At 39.0% G+C, this 26,176-nt stretch overlaps 1 protein-coding gene across 1 annotated transcript in view; it reads right to left on the bottom strand.

The window, feature by feature from the left end:
* LOC124544744 (aldo-keto reductase family 1 member B1-like) overlaps nucleotides 1-15,196 on the bottom strand; it is a 30,901-nt gene extending 15,705 nt beyond the window's left edge. Inside the window, exons 1-5 of the mRNA XM_047123404.1 lie at nucleotides 15,049-15,196; nucleotides 13,947-14,114; nucleotides 13,751-13,867; nucleotides 13,398-13,592; nucleotides 7,899-8,102 (exon numbers count right to left, since the gene is read on the bottom strand). Coding sequence (XP_046979360.1) covers nucleotides 7,899-8,102; nucleotides 13,398-13,592; nucleotides 13,751-13,867; nucleotides 13,947-14,114; nucleotides 15,049-15,114 — 750 coding nt within the window. The 5' untranslated portion in view covers nucleotides 15,115-15,196. The remainder of the gene's footprint in view (nucleotides 1-7,898; nucleotides 8,103-13,397; nucleotides 13,593-13,750; nucleotides 13,868-13,946; nucleotides 14,115-15,048) is intronic.
* Between the last annotated feature and the right edge of the window lie 10,980 nt (nucleotides 15,197-26,176).

The raw sequence follows: 26,176 nt of genomic DNA, 5'->3' as shown, positions 1-26,176 counted from the left end.
ATGACGATACAGCTACAGTAGTTTGGCTCGAGTCGTAAGCTTAGCAGTTAAGCTTTACTAGGTAGCCACTGCTATGCGTCAGGCCCATATTTATACAGGTACCCTTCCTTTTTCACGTGCTTCGTCTATTTTGAATCGATTGCTTATTTTTCTTTGATCTGATAAGTGCTGTTCTCTTTGTTATAGGTGTTTACGTCACTCTAAGCTGAAAATGTGTTGTTGTACTGTGTCATGCATTGTTTGTCACATTCTGATAATGTGTGTTTACGACGTGTCGCCGATCACGGCATGGCTTGCTTTTGTGCGCGCTACTGCCGCTTACGATTAAAAAAAAAAAAAAAAAAAAGAGGAATTGTCTCATTAGCGAAACAATGGCAAGAGACTGCTATTTGTTGTTACTTACACTGCTGCTTTCTTTGATAATGATCAACAAGAACCAAATAATAGACTGTGTATGATAGATGTTCTGAATGAGAGTTTAGCTAAAATTTTTCGCCCTTTGAAAATCTTTGCAAACGCCTCTTTTGTACCTTACATTCTGCACAGAAATTAGAGTCATCTTAGATTTAAAAATCTAGTCAATTGCCGTGCTTCATTACTGACTGTATCACTATTAGGCATAAGAATAATACGAATATAAACATGACATGATATGTATATTCTTCCGCGTTTGCTGTTGTCTCACAATAGTTTCGAAGTTTATTAGGCAGACAGGATTTAAATGAGATAGCAGCAAACACGAAAGAATACATGGCAAAATGTTTATATTCGTATTATTCTTATGGTGAAGAGAATACTGCATGTGATTCTCATTTCATAAAAGTTCCTATTAGCAACCATCTCTTCTCACAGGTAGGAAAAAATTCAGAACGTAGAGTTGGCCATATTGACAAACATCCCAAACAGTCTTTCCAGTCGGATTTTCATAGTACATTGAAATGCTGCTACATTCGAAGATGAACAATACGGAATTTGTATTTACTTCGTTGGATAATGTATGAAAATGCAGTGGTCGAAACTCGGGGCGGAGAAAAAAGCTCGTCTTCCACCATTTTTTAAATTTATTTACTGACTCAGAGGTTATCTTTGTACCTGCAAAGCGTGCCTGTGTAGCACTACATATACTCGACGGCAGAAGTTAGTTGTGGCGGCACCTACCAACATTTTTCAGAACTTGCACTTATTTTGCACTCGATTCTAAGCCGCAGACGGTTTTTTGGATTACAAAAACCGTAAAAAAAGTGCGGCTTAGATTCAAGCAAATACAGTACTCTGTTTTCACAATAAGAACAATTGATGGATGATATGGAAGTCACCAATCACTCTAAATCTAAACCGATTTCACATGAGTACAACATATGGACGTCTTCCAACATATCTCTCGAGGTGCTATGTTCTGTTCTTAATTTCTTTAGAGGTAATTGTAGATGCAGTAGATGTTCTTGTGGCACATTGCTGTTCGACAACAGCTGGAAAAAATTACAAGTACGTCAATTATACCTTCTTTCAAATGCCACAAACAAGTGTATAATATATAATCTGATCAAAAGTATGACACACCTATGTCTTGTGGAATTCACCACAATGTGTCATAAATTGCAGACCAATCACTATAAAAGGATGCAGATAGTATTGTGTTCTCAGTATATGCAGCCGATTTTCCTCCTTCCAATCTCCTTGCCGTGAGTAATGCTATCCAGCGGTAACTGCTATATTCCAGATAATGAGACTGCCATACTTCTAAGGTAAAAAAAAAATTTAGAAGGCAGTAACAGCACTCAACAACATAGATGCATCTGTCATCATACTCAAGTAGACCCAACACTCACTCTCTCTCTCTCTCTCTCTCTCTCTCTCTCTCTCTTTCTCTTTCCAATGTAGTTGCTCTTTGGCCGGTCAAGTGGTGTGGCTTAATATGGAGCTGAAGAATGGTGAAACATGAACACTCACGGTCAAGTGGTGCGGCTTAATATGGAGCTGGAGAATGGCGAAACATGAACACTCCCAGGAAGTTAAATTATCAATCTTTAATCACTTCCCAATGTCAATGCGGCTTCACGTAAACACAATTATTTTTGCTTAGCACCACATCCAGGAAACTACCATGTAAGCACATATTTTAATACCTGTTGCAATGGAAACACTAAAGAACAACAAAAAAAGGTTAATTATTCCAATACGTACCCATAATTTTTCTAGTTTACATTTCCCTGTGCCCTCTACGGTCACATACAAGGTCTGTTCAAAAAATTCCGGAACATTTGTAATTTCATGGCATTGGTGAGTTGGAGTGAAATGTAGTTTGCAACCCTGCACACACCTGTATTTAATGAGTAACTATAGGAAGTTTCATTGTTTTATGTCTGTTAGTTAAATTTTCCATGACATTCAAGGAAACCTTTACACAGACAAACTGAATGATGCAGAAAGCCTACAGCATGAGTTTGTAAGTCATACTCTTCGATATGAATGGTTCACATGATTTGAAAATGGCTGGACAAAAGTTACAAGATAATCCTCGTCCAGGGCATCCTCCAACGCTTGTCACGAACGTCAACAAAACTGTGTGTTCCAATCAAAGACTGACTGTCCGAGAGATTGCAGAACAATGTAACATTTAAAATGGACTTTTTTATTTCCAAAGTTGAAAACCCCATCGAAAGGACACAGATTCAGATCTCTTATTACTCCCTCGCCACTGATAATATGATAAGTCCGGGACGTGTAGCCTGTCTGGTTGGCTAATGAAATTGGAATTATGGTGAGTGGAGTTGGTTGTTTTAATGCAGCTGGTAAGGTTAACTAGGATCCATGTTCTTCAGCAGGAAGGCTGGCTTGAGCCAGTATAGATGTAGATTGTCATCAGACCATGACGTGTTTCAATGACAAAGTGTTTTTAGAGTAGGAACCTACCACAAATGATGCATCACTTATAAGATGCATACATAGGTTATGAGTCCAGGATGGATGAGGATAGACATAGCATGCTAACATTTGCTGGTTTAAGCAACACTGTGTGTTATCTCTAGTTGGAAATTGAAGCTGGAATGCGGTGTAGCATCAAGAAATGAGCTGTAAGTTTACTAGTAATGCTCCAAGTCATTTCTGCACCAGCAGTGTTACATCAGCACGGAGACCCATTAAAACTGTTAGTAAATAGTCAACAACTCAGTCACCCAAAACTCAAACTCTTTATGTTATCTTGACATTGTCATGCCACCATTTAACTGTGCCATTCGGCACTGGGTAGTAAGCAGTGGTCTTGATGTGTACACCTAGGCCCTTTTTGAGGCAAGTAACAACTGATGCTCAAACTGCCGTCCTCTGCTGGTGGTGACAATTCTTCAGACTCCAGAATGAGTGATGCATGACAGTAACAGAATGCTGGCAACACTTTCTGCAGAGATGCCCTTCAGTGGAGCTTCCTCGACTAATGTGAAGACCTGTCATACCAGCAGATAAATGTGTGTATGTGTGAAGTGACTGTCAATTTCACTGAAAGTTTCACAAGCACTGGTTACAAATTTTGAAATTTTTGTTTCTTGACAGTATAAATACATGCTTTATCCCACAAATTTACATCTTGTTTCAGTGAAGGCCAAATGAAGTGCCATAAAATCAAGTACACTGTCCCCTTTATACCAGGCTGAGCAAAGCCATTTAGTGCACAGAAGACTTGCAGGCAGCAGGATGGAGAATTATATGGCCCCAGTTTACCTGTAGAATTATCACAAAATAGTGTGGCATGTCAGGTAACAATATTTTTACAAGCATTAAGCAAGAGCAGACTGAATTCTTCACTTTGCCCAGTTCTGGATCATTTCTCGGTTTAATATTTTTATATGAAACGCTGGGTGCCAACATGTCTGCAACTCTGGAACATGTATCGGCAAGAATATTCTCTCCACCAGGAAGGTATCAAATATTTGTGGTGGGATGACAGAAATTCCAAATGGCGTAGCTGCCTGGATGTTGATTTTCCTGGGCGCTGTTTAATGGCCAGTGTAATGGTCTTGTGATCTGTGACTAGTCTGAACTATGCCTTCCAGAAAGTAACAGAAGTGTTTTTGAGTGCTGAACATGCTGCCAAACAGCTTCCAATCACAGGTACTAAAGCTACAGCATATGTCAGTGAGACACCTGAAGAAAATTCAAGTTGTTCAGGTGTTCCTTCTTGCAGCTGGTGAAGAGAAGCAACTATAGCATAGTCCAAAGCATCAAACATCAAATTAAGAGAAGATCTGTCACGATATAAACCCGCTAGGTTGCATTAGCTAGTTCTTTTAACATCTTGAAAATCTGTCTGCTTTGTTGGTCTATGTAACAGGGCAATTATCCATCCTCTTAGTAATCTTGCAGAAGTTAAACAATGCTCATTGGATTTCTTCAGTATCTGGTGACATATATACGTGGAAATTCATCAGACCTACAAAACAAGAGTAGTTGTGCCACTGCTTTACCATGAGCAAGGTCCTCAATGATTTTCACTTATGCTTCTAATGGTGAAAAACATCATTACTAAAAAACATCTTTTCTCTCTCCCAAAAATCTGTGTCCCCACATTAATGTCAAGATGATGTTTAACTCGGCTCTTCAAGAAGCTGTTGCAGATGCATTATATGAACCTTATCTGATGCTGAAGAAATGAGAGTACATCTAAATCTGAACAAATGAGAGGTAAATCATTCAAGATGCTATGAATAAATTGCAAGACTCCACTGCAACAGCTGTTTTAGGCAAACCTACTGGTGTAAGAGGAATGTCAGGTGATAAGCTCTAATAGTCAGTTTTCAAGAAAGTCATTCTGTTTGCGAGTTCCAAGTCGAGACCTTGTAAATGAGTTATTGGATAGCGGTCTGGCATTGTGGTAGCATTTAAAGCTCTGTATCTCCACAGGGACACTAAGTTCCATCCTTCTTTGGAATGAGATGGAGTGCACTAGAGCAGCACATTTTAAAAGATGACATACTGGAAGGTTGATCATCTACTGAAATACATGTTTTGCTTGAGCAAATTTTTCTGACAACTTCTTCCTCGCAAGTGCGCTGGAGGATCCCACTTTTGTGATTTTTGTGTCACACATTAACTTCAAGAAAATTTTAATTAGGTTTCTTCTTCAGAATGTTAGCATATCTCTAGAGCATGCAAGATTTGTGCTGTGAATTAATCAAAAATAGTTAACTGTCATTATGTACATCTGCAGAGCATATATTTTTCATTGTAGATTTTCAGTCACGTAATTTTGACTAGACATCAAGAAACAAATCTTAGTTGCTCAAGAAACCGGCACCAGTAATTGGCTGATGAACATCTCTAAGAAGAATGGGCCATGGAAATCCCTAAGTTCAGTAGTCATTCGCCATACATGTGTATTATGGAGCTGTTTGCAGCACAGAGTTGCAATTTCTGAATATTTTTTTGGATCTAATATTGCTACTGGCAATATGGAGATGCCTGCTCCAGAACTGACCAAAGCTGATACTGTGTGCTTGCCCATTTCCCATTTATTAATAGGCGGCAAGATGATTCGGCCTCCCCACTAATGCCACGCCAAGTGTACTAGTTTTCCATCTGAGCATCAGCACACTGTTGAAAAATAAATTAACATGGTGCACATTTCTTTAAGTTCTGTTAGAATTTATCATAATAGCGTACACACACACACACTGCAGTGATTTCAATCTGCTTTCTAGCATGTCCCAGTTCATAGTTTCTGATTCTGAGACATTAGTTCCAAAAGCTGTCTTTCCAGATAGGAAAGTCTGTCATCTTGAGATGGAGATTAAACAGCACTATTTGTGAACTGACTGGGCATTGTAATGTGTACAATTTTGTCGGTCATTGAAGCCACTGCATCGAAACTTATGTCTTGACTAACAACTACTATAGAATGTGCATTGGGTGGTAGTCAATGAAGAAATACAGCTCTTAAAATCATTAGTTACACCCTGGCAAAAGCGCACATACCTCGGAGCAATAGATGGCTGCTGATCTTTTAGTTCTACTTCGGTTAGCAATTTTTTTAACTCTGCATAAGTGATTCATCAAATTTCATGGTAAGAAGAGTTTTAAAGCCTTTATATTGGAAGCTGATAATGGTTTTGACATGAAATCTGCAATGAGCTCACCAACTCCGCTATCGACAGATTTCAAAACATAATGATACTGTCACTTAACACCAATATTTCCGGTAATAAACTGGGACTCAACTTGCAAAAACCCATATCTTTTAATTTTTTTGCTAAAATGGTGGTATTTTCACTGCTACATGTGAAATTTCCACACCGGTATCATTCAATGGAGAATTTCCCATGAATAAACTTATTTTAATTGCAGCAATAAAATTGGAATCATGACTGGAGCAATTCAAAGCTGCAATGGAACTAAAAGCAAAGTATCAATTATCCCAATGTGAGTGTATAATTTTTACAGACTGCATTTCTTGTGTGTGTTATAGCCACATCAATTATGACAATTCTTTGAGTGTATAATTGATTAGTGTGTTTCTATTTTGAGTTAATTAATGTGACAACTCAATGCTGAGTGTGCCTTGTTGCTTTAGTAAATAACATGCTTGAAGCACCTTGAGGTTAGTGGTGAACAGAGCTTTACCCTGTGTGGAGACACTGGTTTTGTTCAGTAAGCTCTTTAGGGGTAGGAAAAAGGGTGATGTACAATATTAAATATTGTGCATTGTGCAACAACTAGAACCTGACTGCATAACCAAAGTATTAGCTTTGAAATTCCAATTAGACTGCCACACAATGAACTCTGGTAACAATTTAAGGATGTCAAAGAAACTTCAAGACAAAGACATGTTCTGAAAAGTAAGCAAAGAGGGGATTCATATCACATTGGGTGAATCAGTTGTACTTAAAAACAGTCACTTACAGCTTCTGACTAGTAATTTTTTTTTTTAAGCTGATGAATGGTGTGTGTGCATAATCTACAGGAAAATGCAAGCCAGAAATGTCGTTAGTTACATAATGAATGTGAATTTCAGATACGAAGTATTAATTAAGAAGTATATTAAATATGGAGAGAATGTTGGCAACAACAAATCGAAACTTCATGGTATGCAGCCCTGAGGAAGGGCCACCAACATCAATCAAATTATTACAAAACTGAACAATTAGGATCCAGTGGCTTTGGGCTGTGAAATTTACAGAATCTGTAAGAATTACATTGTGGTCAGGGTTCCATTAATCTGAAATCAGAAAAAAATTATTCCATGTACCCTGCACAAAAATTCTACAATTGCTGCACATTATAAAGAGGGAAGAATCACTTAACAAGTGGTAACAGCACGCATTACATCCTACAAAGTGTTTGGAGAGTAAACACACTGATCCTCTACTAGTCTGATTAAACATATCTGTTATTTGAAGTCTGTCACGTGGCACTAGTGGTATCAGTTTGATCAGTAGCTCCTCAGCTAAGGCTTTAACAAGAATGGGCGGCAGTTATGGAAAGAATGATTTTTCTCACTGCTGCTAGAAACAGTTAATACACTGCTTGCAATGCACAATATCCGGTTGAGCACACAAATTGTGCTACAACTGTAATGAACACACACTTTGGTCCAATGTTAATTATTCTGTAAAACACACACACACACAAACTTCCTTTAAAAGAAAGATTTCGGCTCCCATTTATTTGCCTTCATTGACTACTGCTCATCTTATTGTATGGATCCAGATCACAACAAAATTGCTAACAAAATAAAAGATTCAGCGCAACAACTTCACTAAACATGTTGAATTAGTTGTGAAATATCAACTGATTAATAAATGACAATGAAAGATAACTACTGCTAAGCCAGCTCAAAATTACCAGGCAGTAAAATGAATGATTAGGCCACTAACACTAATACAGTAGCATCATATTTCTGCACATACCAAGTATCTCAAAAGAACTTGAGCAATTGACTTTCCATATTTGTCAGCAAGCTCCTTCATCTTTGGATTCTGCATGAGTGGGACCTCACCCTCTGGCATTTTCATGGAGGGGTTTGCAAGTGGACTGTATGCTGTAATAACAATGTCTCTTTCCTTGCAAAACTGAATTAATTTCTTCTGGTTGAGGTAAGCATGACATTCAATCTGAAATAAACAAAGTGCCTTTTTTGAAAACGCAGCAAATAAATTAAACAGAAAATTCAGTCATCCACATCAATAGTGCAATAGTAACATCCTTGGCTCACTTGATAGGAATCAATGATAATCTTAGAAGCATATTTTTAACCTTGTTCCACACATTATCCCAGAATCATTCTGCAACCAAGGAAACATCTGGAATCCTACATATCGTCCCCTATCATCTCTTCGTTGCTGATTTATTATTTAAAAAATAATAATCACTGCAACAGCAAATAATTCCATTAAAAATTGCAATCATCATTCTTTTCCAACACAAATCTGTAAAATACGTGCTATGCTCCACGCAATGAACACAACGCCTCTTATCCTAAAGAGAAACATTACATTACTGCTGAATATTTATGGAAAAAATGTTAGCTTTACACAAAGAAATTATAGCATGCAAAGTATTCAGTTTCCTGGAAATCTTCTGCCTGTGTTTAAGAACACTAATGATACTGTGCATGTGCACTCTAAAAGAGCAGGTTACCTGCATACCAGTGCTGTTCACCACATTCCACTTATCCCTAAATGACATCTTTGATCATTAATCAAATTAATATGGTAGACATTCACTGTAGCACAATGTCTTACGAAACCAAGACACCAGACGTAAAGTTCGTTCTACACTTGTGATAACAGTAATGGAGAAAATCATCAGCCAAAGGGACATGATTACCATCCTTTACTTGTTTCCAGTTGTTGCCAACATTAGTAAAACTGTGAAGCAGAATAACAGCAGCCATCGAACATTTTCTGTGTAGTGTGCTGCGTTTTTGTGTCTGAACCTAAACCAGTTTTAAACTATTAAATTAGCGAGACAGCTGTGCCTGGTCTGTCATCTTGTTTCACCTACTTCACTACTGTCACCATTTTTTCTTTCCTGTGAGCACATGTATATGTAATGGGGCCAATAGTCAGAAGGGCGAATCTATTATGCTTCCCTTCACATTGTTCTCCTCTCCACAACATTCTAGGTGGGGTCAGGTGATTTCTTCACTTAGTATTCAAAGGGTAACAAAGTTATAAGTGGGGCACTCAAGAAAAACAAGCAAACAAATCAATGTTACACAAGCCTTGTTTTTATCTATTTTTCCAGCACCTCCATTACATTTCATGACACTGGTACAGCATCTCCACCTTCTCACCAGTGATTCTTGTGGTTTCTAGCATTACATGTTGAAAGAAAGCACAGGTAATAATAAAGATAGGTATTGTCCACAGCAGTAAATTAGGGATACAGTCGTTTATAATTTATTGCAATGTAACAGTCAGATTTAAACTAGTTGGCACTGGACACTTAACCCTATGCTACTGTGGACCGTCTCTCAGACTACGACAATAGTTTGCCTTGTGGTATTTCACACACCACTGCAAAGTGAACTGGACTCTTCTGTATACCTTCCTACTGGAAGCAGATTACATACACAAACCAGGACCGTTGCACTGTTGCTGCTCTGTTTCTTATTTATGGGCCTTGACAGGTCTCATGAACGTGCCATAGTGTTTGCATGTCTTGCTTTCATTGAATGTTAATTGAATGTTACTGTTTCTCCATGGGGCCACAGCCGGGTCTTCTATGGAATGTCTTTACACGAAAGAGATGTGAATGTTGAAGAACACCTCAGTCAATTCTCAGAATGACAACTTTGACAACAGCAATAGTGACCCCAATTTCAAGATAATTTGTGATCGTGACGCTAATTCAGCAGACAACAAACTGATGAAGTGATATCTGATGACGATGGAGAAACTTACTTCTTCGGCAAGAAGAGACTTTTCAGGTAAGTCTTTCCGCTCCCGGGATTGGAATGACTCCTTACCCTCTCCCTTAAAACCCACATCCTTTCGCCTTTCCCTCTCCTTCCCTCTTTCCTGATGAAGCAACCTTGGGTTGCAAAAGCTTGAAATTTGTGTGTGTGTTTTTTATTGTGTCTACCTACCAGCGCTTTCTCGGTTGGCAAGTTACAGCATCTTTGTTTTTCTATATAACTCAAGATTTAAAAGCGATATCACCTGTCAACATTCAAATCCATGACCTTCTGCATATTATGACTTACCTTACCCACTACCCTACAGCATCAGCATCACATACTGCTACAGACTTATATTTATTTCTCTACAGATCCAGTCACAATGATTTGCTGCCTTCAGAAAGTTTGGCCTCATGCAATATCATAGGCCGATTTCTGTGGTGATAACTGAATGACACCGAATTGTGTCTTATGCTAAACAATCTAGTAGTGTTCAGCTAGTGCTATGTATGAAGAGTGTGTCAACATTAACACTGAAAGGGGGGGGGGGAGAGAGAGAGAGAGAGAGAGAGAGAGAGAGAGAGAGAGAGAGAGAGAGAGAGAGAGAGAGAGAGAGATATGCCTGATGAAATAAGAGAGCCAGGTCCAGGATTTAGTATCCAAAGACATCAAGAAAGAAAACTAAACAAGGAACTGAAAGTGAACTGGCCATTTTGTTGCGACAGTTCAGCAACAGCAAACTGTTCGCGTGTGACACTGAGAGCTATGATTGGAGGTAATCAGCTCCAAAATGTGAAGCACATACTTTTAATCAAACTGTAGTTTAAATCAGTCTATAGGAATGGGGTAAAATAATTCAAGACTATTTACTAATGACATAGCTGTGTATTAGGTAACAGTAAGCTTATTCTGGCAAGTGAATTTGGCATAATTGCATTGTGCATCTACCACAACCAACCTCTTAACACAATTCTGTATGTGTCTCTATGGCAATGCCTTAAGTTGCCACAGCTCTGGAGGATGACTACAGTTTTCTCCTGCAGCTATCTGGGTTCACAGCTGAAAGCTGACAAGACTGCCAGCTGTCAGGGAACTTCTTCGATTGACACTTCTACAGTATTATTCAGAACTAGCAGAATTAACATAAATTGTACAAACTGGGATCACACATCACAGCAGAGCAATTTCGGCATCTAAATGCTGGGAAACTATGCTATGATCCACCCAAATTGAAATGATAAACAAGGCGTGTATGTCTGATGATAAAACATAAAAGAATGCAACAGAAGGCAGTGTACATCTACATTATACTCTTCAAACCAATGTGAAGTGCATGGAAATAGGTAGTTCCCATAGAGTGGCATATAAGGATTTCATTGTGCACCAGAGTGTGGCAAGAAAGATGACATGTTGTCTTTTCATCCCTACAGGAGCAACAATAGCAGTCGGTGGTTTATTCCTCGATTCTGATTTAATACTGGTTCTTGTCTGTTGTCAAGTGTCTGGTAGTTCAGATTTTGCAGCATATTCATAAAACTCTCCAATGGATAAAACATACCAGTGAGCAATCATGCTGCCCTTCTATGCCTATGTTTAACATCCCATGTTGAATCAATCTGGTATGGGTTCTCCCACTTTTAACAATATTCTAAGATGGGCCACACAGCAATTTCAATTTATAAGAATGTCATTTGAAGATTCATTGCACTGCCCTACTATCGTACCAATGAAATGATGTTTGCCACATGCTTTCCCTAAGACAAACTAGGTCATCATCCCATTTCTAAACAATGTACCTGCAAAATGTCTAATACATTGCTAGCATCAGCAATATAAATTATTTGCAAAAATGGGAGACTGCTATATGCTTACAGTATGAGTACATACAGCAAATTATTCCATACCTATTTTGAACAGTATAAAAATATCCTGAACAAGATAATTCATGAAGTCAAGAAAATTATCTGAAGTAATAAATCAAAACCCATGTGAAAAATTATGAAATTTGACAAGACAGGCAAGACACTCAAAAACACGCATTTATGGGCATATCTCTGAGCTTAAACATGAATGTGAAATATTCCATAATTATTTCATAAAGATTTATGACAAACTCATCAGGATCTACGCACTCACTCATTATCCAGATCTGGAGGTATTCCGAATATTTTTCTTGATAGAGTCACACATGTGCAATCTACAGTACTATTTGGCTGTAACCACGCATTCCTTTAGGTTGATGGGCGAACATTCCTTTGGTTTTGATGGTTAATCCAATTACCTTCAAAATTAAATTTTCCCTCATGTGTATGACAATCAGATACAATAAACTGCTCTTTACTGCATGGATGCTTCCCCAAATTTTTAAAGCTGCGAAAGTTGTTCCTGGGTTTCTTACTGGGTTGGTGTCAATAACAACAAACATATCTCCACTGAATCAAGTAAACTGATAAGTCACTGAAAGCAGTATGAACCATGTCATGGCTTTCTTGGAGGTATGTGCATGCTGAATCTCAACCAGTTTGGTTTGAAGATACGGAAATCGATAAATGGAGTATCTTAATTCATTTTTGAATGAAATCAATTGTGCACCGAGTGCATACTTTTAACAGGCGTGTTCCTTGATCCCACAAACTCCTTAGAACATGTCAACCATGCATTACTTTCAGAGAAACTAATGTTTTGTGGAATAAGGAGGAAAATGCAGAGGCTTCAAGACCTACAGAAATTTTAATCACATCAAAAGTGGTATGAAGTGCACAGTCCAAGGCAGAAGCAGCAAGACAAAGCATTCCTCAAGGTTCCACATTTAGTCTAGTTCTCATTCGAATATTAACCAATAATTTTCCCCTAAGCATTCATGAAGGCCTATCAGTGATGTTCAAGTCAACGTCACCTATAAAACATATACAATTACTAGCAAGTCGTGGGAAGTATAATACAGTAATACAGTGGTGGCGTTGGGTTGTTTGGGGAAGGAGACCAGACAGTGTGGTCATCGGTCTATGGAGGGATGGGGAAGGAAGTCGGCCTTGCCCTTTCAAAGGAATCATCCCGGCATTTGCCTGGAGCGATTTAGGGGAATCACGGAAAACCTAAATCAGGATGGCCGGACGCGGGATTGAACCGTTGTCCTCGCGAATGCGAGTCCAGTGTCTAACCACTGCGCCCCTTCGCTCGGAGGGAGGGGGGGGGGGGGGGGGGGGGTAACAGCTGTATGGTGGTAGAAAAGCCTGGGATTGGAATACTCTCAAGGTCATTTTGAAAAAGCATCACCAATTTAAATTATCTGGTCCTCAAATGCCAAAATGTTCCAATGTATAGAAATTAGGGCCACTGTAAATTCAACAGGCTCTTCCACCAATAAAGCTTGATTGTATATCAATACATTTGATGCCCTTGTGAATCTTAAGTCATATAACCAATTTGGTGACAGCTACATTTTAGAACTAACAAAAAATTAAATTTACTTAAGAGTACTGAATGAAAACTACCCAAATGTTACCTGATTGGTGACTGGCTTGATCTTTGCAACTTCTAGTAATCTAGCTAGCTGTTTGCTGTTGAAATTGGATACACCAATACTCTTTGTAAGGCCAAGGCGAACACACTCCTCCATTTGTTTCCAAGTATCCAGATAGTCAACATCTGTTGTAATAATTGAACCGTCTTCTCCTTTGGGGAAGTAGTCATCTCCCTCCTGTTAATAGACAGTATACCTTAAATCTACACAAAAAGAGTGAACGAGTAGTGCAGAAAAGGTATCCTGCACTGTTTAAAAATTAAAAAAAAAAAACAGTGTTGCCGCAACATTAAATTTTATTGTAGGCCTGCCAACACACTGTACCAAATTCTCACCTTGAAAGCGAAAGGCCAGTGCACGAGATACAGATCAAGATAATCCAGTTTAAGATCTGCAAGAGTCTTCTTACAAGCTGGCACTACCAACTCTGGCCGATGCTTTGTGTTCCACAGCTGCAACAAAGTTCCTATTAACACTGGTAGCAGTGTACGACAGTTTTATAAAACCCGACTTAGAATTATAGTACGATACCTTGCTTGTGACAAAGAGTTCTTCACGTTTGACTGTGCCATCATCCAGCTTTGCTTTCAAGGCAGCACCAACTTCTGGTTCGTTTTGATACACAGCAGCCCCATCAATGTGACGGTAACCAATTTCGATCGCGTACTTCAGCGCCTCTCCGACCTCGCCAGGGGCAGACTGCAACAAGCAAGCTTATAAGCAACGCAAACAACCTAGTGTATCGAGTACGCTTCACGTATAGGTATGCTACAGAACACAAATGGAGGTTTAAAAGTTGGAAATTATTGTATGGAAAATGTACCTCGCAATTAACTTCAGCAGTCAGGGCACAAATCAACTAGTTCCCTCAAATTTTTTTCCGTGTAAATGAAATGTTTCACAACCCTCTAGGATCAAAATCACAAATTACAGATTTTCCAAACTGGCGCGGTTCCTACATCTAACAGTCAAAACACGTATATATCTGATTTGGTCATGCAATACCACAAGAAAGAGCTTTCTACATCTATCATAGAAAACTCTCTTCAATCTATTACAAGAAAGGAGTTGAACAAACATTTCTTAACCGTTTTGAATCCGATTGTTGCGAGACTGCACTTACCACAATCGCAAGACTTCGAAAATAATTTCATTGCCAGGATCGAATACATTTCACCAAACGAAGTTTCAATATTATTTTCATGGATGAGCACGTTCAAGTCGTTTCCGCAACAATACGATTTAGAAACGCAGCACTCATTGTTTCGAATGTCAACTAAGTAATTAATTACGCAATCCACGTAATGCTTACCCCGGCCTTACAACAACGTACCTCTCCTGTCGTATATCAGAGTGACAGTGCAGTGTAATTTAAAGGCATATAATCAACTTGAAACTAATGACTATTAAAACAATCGGTACATGTTTCCACATTTACAATCAAGAGACCTGACACAGTGCAACTATCTGTGGTGTAAACATTCCATTTCGAATTCTTAAACTGCTCTTGTTTCCTCTGGAACTCTTCAGACTCTTCCTTAAATCATAATATTCGAAATAGCCGGTTTATAGATTGTTTCACTCACTCCAACGCCATTCGCATATTGACAAAAACTCTAGCAGTAATAATTACCTGCCAAGTGCCAATCCCGATGACGGGCATAACTTTGCCGTTGTTTAACTTCACCGTTGGAGCCATCGCTATATAACTTTACTGCTTCTCACACTTCACAACAGCTGTAGGACTCAACTGGAACTGAGCCGGCCGGCGCGCAGGCCTTGGATAATAATTGTCTCGCAGCGAAAGTGGCGCCGCGCCAACTCCCGTGGAGAACGTAGGAAACAAAATTGGCGGGAAGTAACTCCTATTGGTCGCTCGAAATTCTGTCGTCGTAACAACGTAGAGCGCCAGCCACGAAAATTTTCAGTATGTACAATTGATTTTATCTTTAACAGAACACTCTTGTATTGGATAACATCAAACAGTCGCATAACAGCATAGCAGAACGAATATTCAAATGCACAAATTGTGACAGAAATTAAAAGCGTTACTTCATTTACAGCTCCCTTGAAAACCTGAAAAAGTTTATTTCAGAGATGTAACTTCGTTATGTTTTTATTAGCTACGATTTCAACGAATTTATGCTGTAGAGGAAATAGCTAATCCTTATCACCTACTTTTTATTAATTCAAGGCAACTAGAGAAATACTAATTATTTAATTCCTATCTAACTTCCTGCTTCGAGTAAAGAAATTGAGATACGCCACCTATTTTCAGTGTTGCAGCTTTGCATATAATAAAACGCAGTGGTGCACCATGTACAAGCTAAAGAAACTGATTAATTGCTTCTGGATGAGACCTTTATCGAGATCAAACAGAAAAAAAGTGATTCTTCTGAACCAGTATCTTTACACAGGTACACGCGGGAAATAAATAACTTTTATTTGATATGCAAAAGCGCGGAATTCAATACGTAATATGTTTACATCATAGTATAGTACACTTTAGCATAACTTCCAATCAACTGCAGTTCTGAGAAATAACAGCATTTGGAAACCATTCGTCCGAAAATTTGAAAATTGTGTTATACAGTTTATTTAAGAACTATGATAGCAACGAATTCACACATTTTTGGCGGTGTCATAATTTACAGAACACTGAAATTTTCACTAATCGTTGTGAGGATTTCACGTAGTACTAGTGCGTGGTCCTAGCTGGAATGTTGTCTGCGGCCAGTCAGGAGACAGCCCCAGTCAAGCAGGCGAACCCTCACGCAAGCAATACTGGAAAATTTCCTCTGACAAACATAACTTTTGTAATATTCCTTGGCTATTTCGACATTTTAGTTTTCATGCTACTTTCGTAACCGACAGTTAGTTGCGAAATTTGGAAACTGCTAAATGTAAAAATACAAAAGCTTTTGCTACAATTTTATTTGGGAGGGAGTCATGACACCCCAGACACTTCTTAATGTCAGCTTCCCACAGCTCATTAGATTGTCGTCTTCGCCTTTCCTTATCTCTTGAAATCATCTAACGAATTGCCTTGATCCATTGAGGATCCGATCGCTCGCCTTGCTACATATTCCACTTCCGCTTAATTTTTATTATAGTTATAACCACGCTTTCAATTCGAATACCAATCCAAGTTCACACTTCTGTTTATTTCTTGTGTTGTCCATCCAATTGTCTTCAGCTGCTCTACACGTAAAAAAAATCTCATTTGGTTTATGGTTTTATGATTTCATGATTTCGTTGACAATTTGTACTGTTTCCATTATGTTACCTGAACACTATCTCACCTTTTTATAACTGATATCCAGTTTCGATATTTTATTAAGTTCTACCATTAGTTATTGAAGAATGTCTGCGCTAAGAGATAAACACCAGTGTCATCAGAGATGTGAAAGTGGTTCTGACATACTCCACCTTTGCTTTAAGGATCTACTGATAGCCTTGTAATTTTGTCAGGGACACCAAAGGACTGGAAACATCATTTGAACGTATTGATCTATGTCTCGGAGCAGCAGTTCTAATACGAACATCGCGAAAAGCAGAAGAACTGGGTGCAGTTAAATCAAATGGGGTGACGTCGGGTGAATTAAATTAAGAAATGAGATGCGAACACAAGTGTACTAGTTTTCAATATTTGTGCAGCAAAATCTTTGACGACGGCGGAAGGAAATGGGGTACAAAATGCAGACTGCCAATAGCAAAAGAGCTGAAGAAAAAAGTGTTAACATCAAATATAAAATTAAGTATTAAGAAGACTTTTCTTAAACTGTTTGTCTGGAGTGAAATCTTGTATGGAAGTGAAATACGGGCTATAGAGAGTACATCTAAGGGCAAGAACAGAACAGAAGCTTTTTAAAGAGAATATTACAGATCACTACTGAAGATTATAAGCATCGATCGCGTTACTAACGAAAAAGTATTGACTCGTGATGGCGAGAAAAATTTATGGCACAGCCTAAGGTAAGGAATTCGTAGATTGATAGGACACATTCAGAAGCACCAAAGAATACTTAATTTGACAGTAGGTGGAAGTGTGGGAAAAAAATTGTAGAGGGCGACCTAGGTTTGCATACAAAGAGAACTGTATCAGGTTCAAATGGCTCTGAGCACCATGGGACTTAACTGCTGAGGTCATCAGTCCTCTAGAACTTAGAACTACTTAAACCTAACTAACCTAAACATCACACACGTCCATGCCCGAGGCAGGATTCGAACCTGCGACCGTAACGGTCGCGCGGTTCCAGACTGTAGCGACTAGAACCGCTCGGGCACTCCAGCCGGCACTGTATCAGGTAAGTTTCCCATACTCAAGTAGGCTTATGGTGGACTTGTGAGTTGGAGCAAAAATGATTTTATTTTCTTGCTATTATATTCTGCAAGTAACAAAGATTTCTCGACGAAAAATGCCGCAGACAGTTAGGGGAATCATAAATGTGAAACGAAATTTCATAGACATGTCCTGTGAACCGTCTTACATCAACGTGCTGCAGGAATCGCGAATACTTCTTACCAAAGTGCGTGCCAGTGACAAATACAAAACCGCTCCAGCTGTGTCTGAGGATCTCGACTGAAACCAGCTACGTAGTTTTTTCCTGATATACTGGTAATTATTTTATTATTGTTATCTACTTGTAAAAGTTCTTCATCTTTAAAAATCGCCCTATTTTCCATTAATACATGCCCTACTTCACAAATTTTCCATCTGGTAAACCTCCACTGAAGACTACAACAGCAATTAGAAACCGAGGAGAAATACTTCTTAACAGCTTCAAAATATCTGTGCGATCTTTCGATAAGTTGTATGCAGTAATATGGAATATACCGAGTGATCAAAAAGTCAGTATAAATTTGAAAACCCAATAAACCACGGAATAATGTAGATAGAGAGGTAAAAATAGACACACATGCTTGGAATGACATGAGGTTTTATTAGAACCGAAAAATAGTATTGTTAGACGAGTGAAAGATCTCTTGCGCGCGTCGTTTGGTGATGACCGTGTGCTCAGCCGCCACTTTCGTCATGCTTGGCCTCCCAGGACCCCAGACCTCAGTCCATGCGATTATTGGCTTTGGGGTTACCTGAAGTCGCAAGTGTATCGTGATCGACCGACATCTCTAGGGTTGCTGAAAGACAACATCCGACGCCAGTGCCTCACCATAACTCCGGACATGCTTTACAGTGCTGTTCACAACATTATTCCTCGACTACAGCTATTGTTGAGGAATGATGGTGGACATATTGAGCATTTCCTGTAAAGAACATCATCTTTGCTTTATCTTACTTTGTTATGCTAATTATTGCATTTTTTGAACGTTTGTATTTTTTTGGTTCTAATAAAACCCCATGTCATTCCAAGCATGTGTGTCAATTTGTACCTCTCTATCGACGTTATTCCGTGATTTATTCAGTTTTCATATTTATACTGACTTTTTGATCAACCGGTACACAGGGCTATTCAAAAAGAGGGAACAGATTTCAAACATTTATTGCTTCAGAACTTCAAAATACAGATAAGTTGTATGCTGTAATATGGAATATATACAGGGCTATTAAAAAAGAGGGAACAGATTTTAAACATTTATTGCTTCCGAACTTCAAAAGACAGAAACACAATTCCAACTTTCCTGGAAAGAGAAAAGTTCAAAGTTTTAAGCATTCAACGTGAGCACCACGTGTTACACGACTAATATCAAAACGTAAGCTCGTTTTCTACCAGACGAAGCAGCTGGTCTCTCGTTATCGAATTCACAGATTTTCAAGAGCGACAGGCAAAGAGGGCGATAAAAACTCAAGTCTTTTACGTAACCCCGCAGCACCTTCTGCTTCGCCTCTTCCAGTCCAACGTCGTGGAATGGTGTCATTTAGGTAGTGTTAGACGTTGCTTAGAGAACTGAGACTTAAAAGCGACTTTCTATCCCTGCGGAGATTGGGGTTCTGGGATGGCTGCCTGCAGACAGTATCTGGCGTGACAACGTCGCGGTTTCTGACATTAAAAATCAAATGCCAACCAAGCAGTGTACTATCCGCTCTCTACCTCGATTCTGTAGGCATCCATCTGGGTTTGCGGCGATTCATGTGACAAGCTACACGACCCAAGGGCACTGCAAAGAATCCCAAACGTAGCTCTGCGCCTCATGGGTAAGGACGCGTAGTTTAAAGCGTGCTCTCTGCATCTGGACGCACAGCCGTGTAGACCGTCCCCAACAAAGGCAGGGCTGTGTCGCTGACGCGACAGCTGCTTTCCCCCACCCTCAGAGCAAATTTGAACACCTGACGTAGCATCACTCAGCAATCGTCGAATCGAAAGCGGTTCAATAATTGCTGTGGCAGGGACATGAGTGTGCGCAACTGTTTGCAAGGATAGAGCCCCAGTGTGTGGGTTTTTGTGAGAACGACCTAGTGTGGAATAGAGATGGTCAAACTGAAACAAGTAACTGCTTCGAAACAAATGAAACAGTACAATGTAATGTTTCGATACGCTGTTTCGAAACAGTGAGACAGTTTGTGTTTTGTAATCTAATAAACCTACACATTTTATCATCTTGAATTTCTACTGTATAGGTATGTCCATATAAACACAAGTGAGGTGCGAGAGCGCTACACTTGGGCGTCTTGGCAGTTTCGTATTTCCTGCATCAAATGCGTTGTTTTCGTGTTGTGTGACGTTCATACTTTTCAATTGGCTGAGGACAGGCATAGCTGAAGACAGAACAACCACCACGAACGGAACTGGAGGTGGGAGAAAACTGCAGAAACAACGGATATGCTACTGGGATTCCCACATTCCGTTAGTATGGGTAATATACCCATCCTGCTAATTTACATGAACACAAAGGGAATCATTGTGGATAATAGGCAGTGACTATAGACTCACAAAAACGCCAAATAATTCGAATAAATAATAAAATATAACAGAAAAAATTTTTGTCTTTCAAGGTGTTTGTTTCGAACAGTTACTATAAATTCACCATGCTCTCCAGCCCTTCCCGTTCACCATTACACTATCAGTGATATGTCAAACAGATTGCTTGTAATTATACCTACATCAAATTTATGTATATGTCTAATAACTGTCACTCTGCGCCTTTTTTTATTCAAAATGTTGTAGGCTTACTTGCGTTTCTTAATATGATTATTGTTCATGAAAAGAGAAGCTTATGTTATAAAAAAAGTGTAATTTAATCGAATGATTTTCACATATTTATTATTTTGAATGTGAATAGTATGCGTTGTTTTATTGTTTGGTTAGTGTTTATAAAGCAGATGTTATGCCATTTCGTAATAGGCTAGTGAGCTAGAAACGAAGCTTTATTTTCGGATATCTTAAGCTTCATGCTATTGCTTGTCAAAAAGATTTCGACACTCTTGAAAGTGTTTCATGAAGTGTTATGTTGTGTTTCAGTACCTGTGCCGAGCCCGAATCTCGTACGACACAGAGCGGAATGAAACATCACTGTTTCGATACAATTAGTCCGTTCCAAGCACAGGTGGACTGAAACAGCCTTATTTTGAAACAACGATACAGTTTCTGTGTCTGGCTCGAGATCGAATCTGGTCCGGTTATCCGAGACAGGTGCAGAATGAAACACCACTGTTTCGAAACAGTGAACCACAGCCGTTCCGAAACACTGAAACAGTTCCAGGTATCGATACACTGTATCGAAACATAGAAACAGTGGCCAAGTCTAGTGTGGAACATTTGTCGCGACTAAACAGTCACTGAAGGTGTATAGTAAATACAGGGTGCGGCGCGGGAACTTCCTTATTTTAAATATCATAAAAGTACTGGAGATATCAATTCCCTGTTCTTCACATAGAGGCACATTTAAAGCTTTATTTCATTAAGTTTTGAAAATGATATCTCAAAGGTAGCCTCCGCCCTGCTAAATGCATTTGGAATGTCGAATATAAAGCTTCGGTCCACTTTGTCTAGCCGGCCGGTGTGGCCGTGCGGTTCTAGGCGCGTCAGTCTGGAACCCCGTTACCGCTAAGGTCGCAGGTTCGAATCCTGCCTCGGGCATGGATGTGTGTGATGTCCTTAGGTTAGTTAGGTTTAAGTAGTTCTAAGTTCTAGGGGACTGATGACCACAGATGTTAAGTCCCATAGTTCTCAGAGCCATTTCAACCCACTTTGTCTAGCGCGTCTCCGTAAAGAGCGTATCTTGTTTCGTAACTCACCCAGGATCCGTGCACGATTGATACACATCAAGGATAGCCCCATAAGAAAAAGTCGCACGCAGTTAAATCTGGCGAGCGTGCTGGCCAATGACGATCGCCCTTCAAAGAGGTGAGACGGTCGGGGAAGTGTTCGGACAGCTATTGCGCCGTCTTGGAACCAGAAATCCTTACATCAGTTTCTTCAAGTTCGAGCAGAAAAAATTTGTCAGTCATCTGCACACAGCGCTGCACGGCCCTGTAGTTCCTTTCGAAAAATCATGGATCAATAATGCCAACTTTGGATAATGCACACCAGTCGCGTTTTGTATGCAGGAGCTACTCATGAAGTTCTCGAGCGTTCGTTCCTCTTCAGTAGCGCATGTTTTGTTCATCCAGACAAATGAAAATGTTCCTCGGCTCTGGACAACTCAAGGTCGTCAAAGTCAGGTTCAAAAATGGTTCAAATGGCTCTAAGCACTATGGGACTTAACATCTGAGCTCACCAGTCCCCTAGACTTAGAACTACTTAAACTTAACTAACCGAAGGACATCACACACATCCATGCCCGAGGCAGGATTCAAACCTGCGACCGTAGCAGCAGCGCGGTTCCGGACTGAAACGCCTAGAACCACTCGGCCACAACGGTCGGCGTCCAAGTCAGGTTTCCGATAAAAGGTTTCACATGCTTTCTTTTTTTTTCGTGGAACACAATAGCGTGGATTAATGGTGCACCTGTCAGTTTTTTGGATGAAATTTCTAGTCCCACTGTAGGATCAGAAATTGCAAGAGCAGGTGCATGTTTGCGTGCTTATCGCTTGGCGAATTCAAAATCGCCAGCCTTACTTTCTCGATCAGGAACACAACCTGCAAGTGCAATAATGAACAGTACCCTGAATGCACGCTGCGTTGCGATGACCAAACGGCCATTGCAAAATAAGTCGCCACGGCGAACGTGCACTCCTCTCTCGTCCACTACATAACTAACCTTTATCACTACTAAATTAAACTTTAAAAAAAGTTAGGTTCTACCATTTCGAATGCGCCGAACCCCGCAACAACAGCGAATAGAAGTCACTGTAAGGCGCGCGTTTCAAATAAGGAAATTTCCGCTCTACAAAACAAACTCGGTGAATCACCTATAAAGGCCTGTAATCGCGACTAATGGCTCACCGTAATTATGTTAACAGATTTACGTTTGTTTTAGCAATCGTTTTAACCGTTAAAGAAGTACAACCGATATATTCCTTAGCTCCGCTGGATAAACGATGGGGAAAATCAATCGCTCAAGCAGACTGTCAAACACCTGTGGAAGCTTAAACCTTCTAAAGCAACAACATAATCTATGAACGGTATGAACTATTTTCCGAAACGAGCCTATAACTAATAATGAATTGCCCTTCATCATGTTCAGATAAAATATTGAGAGTACCGTGAACAACTACTACTGACGCCTAGCAGTATTTAATCTCCTTACCCGTTTCTACTGCCATTACGAGTGTCCTCTGGATTATTTTTAACATTTTTTTCATAGATAGTACCTTATATTTCCGCCTTCCACTCTATTTTTCTTCCTCCGCTACTTCAATTTATTTTTATTAGTTCTTTTAAATAATTAATTAGTATATCTAGCTTTGGTTTTAGGGCTTTACGGACAACTATTTATGAAGCTAGTCATTTTATTAACGTGCTGTGTACTGTAAAAATAATAACTGTGAAACAAAGCCCTCAGTTGTTATTAGACTGCAAGTCATTTGTAAAAAACACTAACAAATAAATAAATGCAAATTTCACTATATAGGATGTGTGATGGATTAGGAATTGGGACTTCGACGATGTAAAGCGCCAACTGAAAGAATTCGTCACGATATCCCTTAAGAGGACAACCAACAACTCTAACAATGGATTCCAAGCCGAAAAACTGCTTGCATAAGGGACAGAGGGGGACCAACGCGTTACTGACTTGCTCAATTTGTAAAGCTCTTCCTCTTGAATAAACCATCATGTTTTTCTGAATTTGTAATCATTTGTTTGTCTGCACATGTACATTAAATCTATCGATTTGCACCCCATTCGGATAATTCTTTCGCTGTTTCTCTTTTTTGCATTAGAGAGTCTTTGACGTTAAGCATGTAAGAGAGTAGAAGTTTGAAAAATGTTTGAAATGTCAAAAGCTTGTTGAAAGTAGGTAATTGTTGTCGTTATCAAACACTGGATATGTATGATCTCTGAAATTTGCGATTAATTTTAAGTGGAAACTAGTTTTTCACGCATCTCATTGTTGTATGACGTATTTTCTGAACTGCGTCCTACAATGAAATAACTTTGTAGGCACATTCAGTGGTATATATGGACATTGCCTAAACAAATTGTGTTGCAAATAGTGCCAGCAGTATATAAGTAATAAACTGAAACGTCATACCTGATCCTGAAGTTTTCCTACTACATGAACAGCGAAAATGTTGTAAGCGATAAACTTCTTTTCTTTCATCAATTTGAGGGGGTTTAAGCGAGGAAAAAAAATTCTCAGAGGTTTGAAATTGATTGTTAAGTTTGCTGGAAGTTGCTAAATGCTCTCATTGTCAAATACTGGATAAAAATAGTTATAGGTAATCTGCGCGCGATGAGTTAAGACATATGCATAGCTTCTATAATATGTGCCTCAATCTGTCAAACCTTTAGCATACGATTACAGCTCTTAAGTAGATAATAAGAGTGTTTTAAGTTTTTAAATTCGCTTTATATGAAGTTCTGAATATCAAACTTTTGTTGCCTCTAGAAAGTGTTGGATAATCATCTAGCAACTGGGATTCGGTTGCTACGAAACGTGTTAGCAGTTCAGTAATATAGTTTAGACTTTAGATGCTCGGTACTACCAAATTAATTTCTTCCCAGCCTTGCGACTACTCTGACAATACAGGGTGATTCACGAAGATATGCAAATATTTTATGTTGTTCTACAAGTAAAACTAAAGAAAAAAGTTCATATAAACATAGGTCCGCAAATGTTTAGTTACGGAGTTACGGCTAATAAAATATTTTGCCTGAAATTGAGCAACTTGGCTAATATGAAGCCATCGCACAACTGTTCGAGGTTAAAATAAAGCACGGTTTCAATTTATTTTGTTGTTATTGGTCTGGTAAATCTAATAAAACGTCCCAGACGTTTCTCCGCAGTAGTTTTCCAGAACATCCAGAGAAGCAAAGACGTAATTTCGTAAAATTTTTAATTTATTAGCTACTTGGCCCTATCTGTTTTTTAAATTCCAGACAATTGCACAAAGTTTTCAACAGAAGAGAATTTAATTTTGGAAAAATGATGGTAATAACGTTAACTGAAACTGTATGAACGTGTCAGATAATCTGCTTTTATTAATACCATAGCACACGTGAATTCATGTTAAACCCGAAAAAACAAAGCTCAGTGTTAAGGAAGTTGTTCAGTGTACATACAATTTCACGAAACATTCACAATAAATGTTCAAAAGTGTCTCCACCGAGTTCAATGCATTTAGCTGCACGTGTATGAACAGATTTTGTTGCTCGTTTCAGTTTCACAGAGTTGTTCTTAATTTCGTCTATTGCATTCATAATGCGATTAAGTAATGCCTCACGTGTATTAATTTTGTTGGATAACATATGCGATATTCGTTAACTGCAGCCGTAACATTACTCGTTTCAAGGTTAGGAAACGACTGAAACAACTCACTAACGGTTGCAAACAATGACAAAAGTTTCTACATTCTTAATGGAAGGTGAAGAAATTTACTTGTATAATAATCGTTGCTTGTCTGGATATTCTGGAAAACTACTGCAGATACACGTCTGGGACATGTTTTATTAGATTCACCAGACCAATAACAACAAAATGAATGGGTGTCGTGCTTTACTTTTACCTCTTACAGTTTTGCAAAATAAGTTGCTAGATTTCAGGCAAAACTTTTATATTAGCCGTAACTCCGTAACTAAACATTTGCGGATCTATCTTTATACGAACTTTTTTCTTTAGTTTTACTTGTAGAATAACATATTAAAATATTTTCATATCTTCGTGATTACCCTCCGAGAGGAAGATAAGGATCTACTACATCAGAAACGGAACACAAGCTCGGACTGGGGAAGGATTGGAAAAAGAATCGGCCATGTGCTTTCAGAGAAACTATCATTACATTCACTTTAAATAATTCACGGAAGCCACGAAGAACTTAAATCTGAGGAATAGACGGGCATTTGAATGCCATTCTCCTGAATATTAATCCAGGGTTATGCCACTGCGCTAACGAACTCGGCGAGCTTCTGGAAGATGACTAACTACTACGGCTTAGAATGTCGATATTAATGGTCGGACACTGTTGCTTACCCCCAATACTGCCAATACCGAAATTTTGGGGTGCAGGCACTGCAGTTAAAACGACTTCTCAGTAGAACAAGAATGAAGTATTTTGTGTGCTCCTATGTGAATGCGAAGTTACGTCACGAATTTAGAATGTACTTTCTTCAGAAACATATTTACGTTGTTTATGTTCCAACTAGATCTCATTTCTCATAGGACGACAGGGTGTAATTCAGTAGGCAGTAACGAGTCTTTTA

This window comes from Schistocerca americana, chromosome 8, assembly GCF_021461395.2.
Source record: "Schistocerca americana isolate TAMUIC-IGC-003095 chromosome 8, iqSchAmer2.1, whole genome shotgun sequence".
NCBI lineage: Eukaryota > Metazoa > Arthropoda > Insecta > Orthoptera > Acrididae > Schistocerca > Schistocerca americana.
This window is presented reverse-complemented; position numbering and strand designations above follow the sequence as displayed.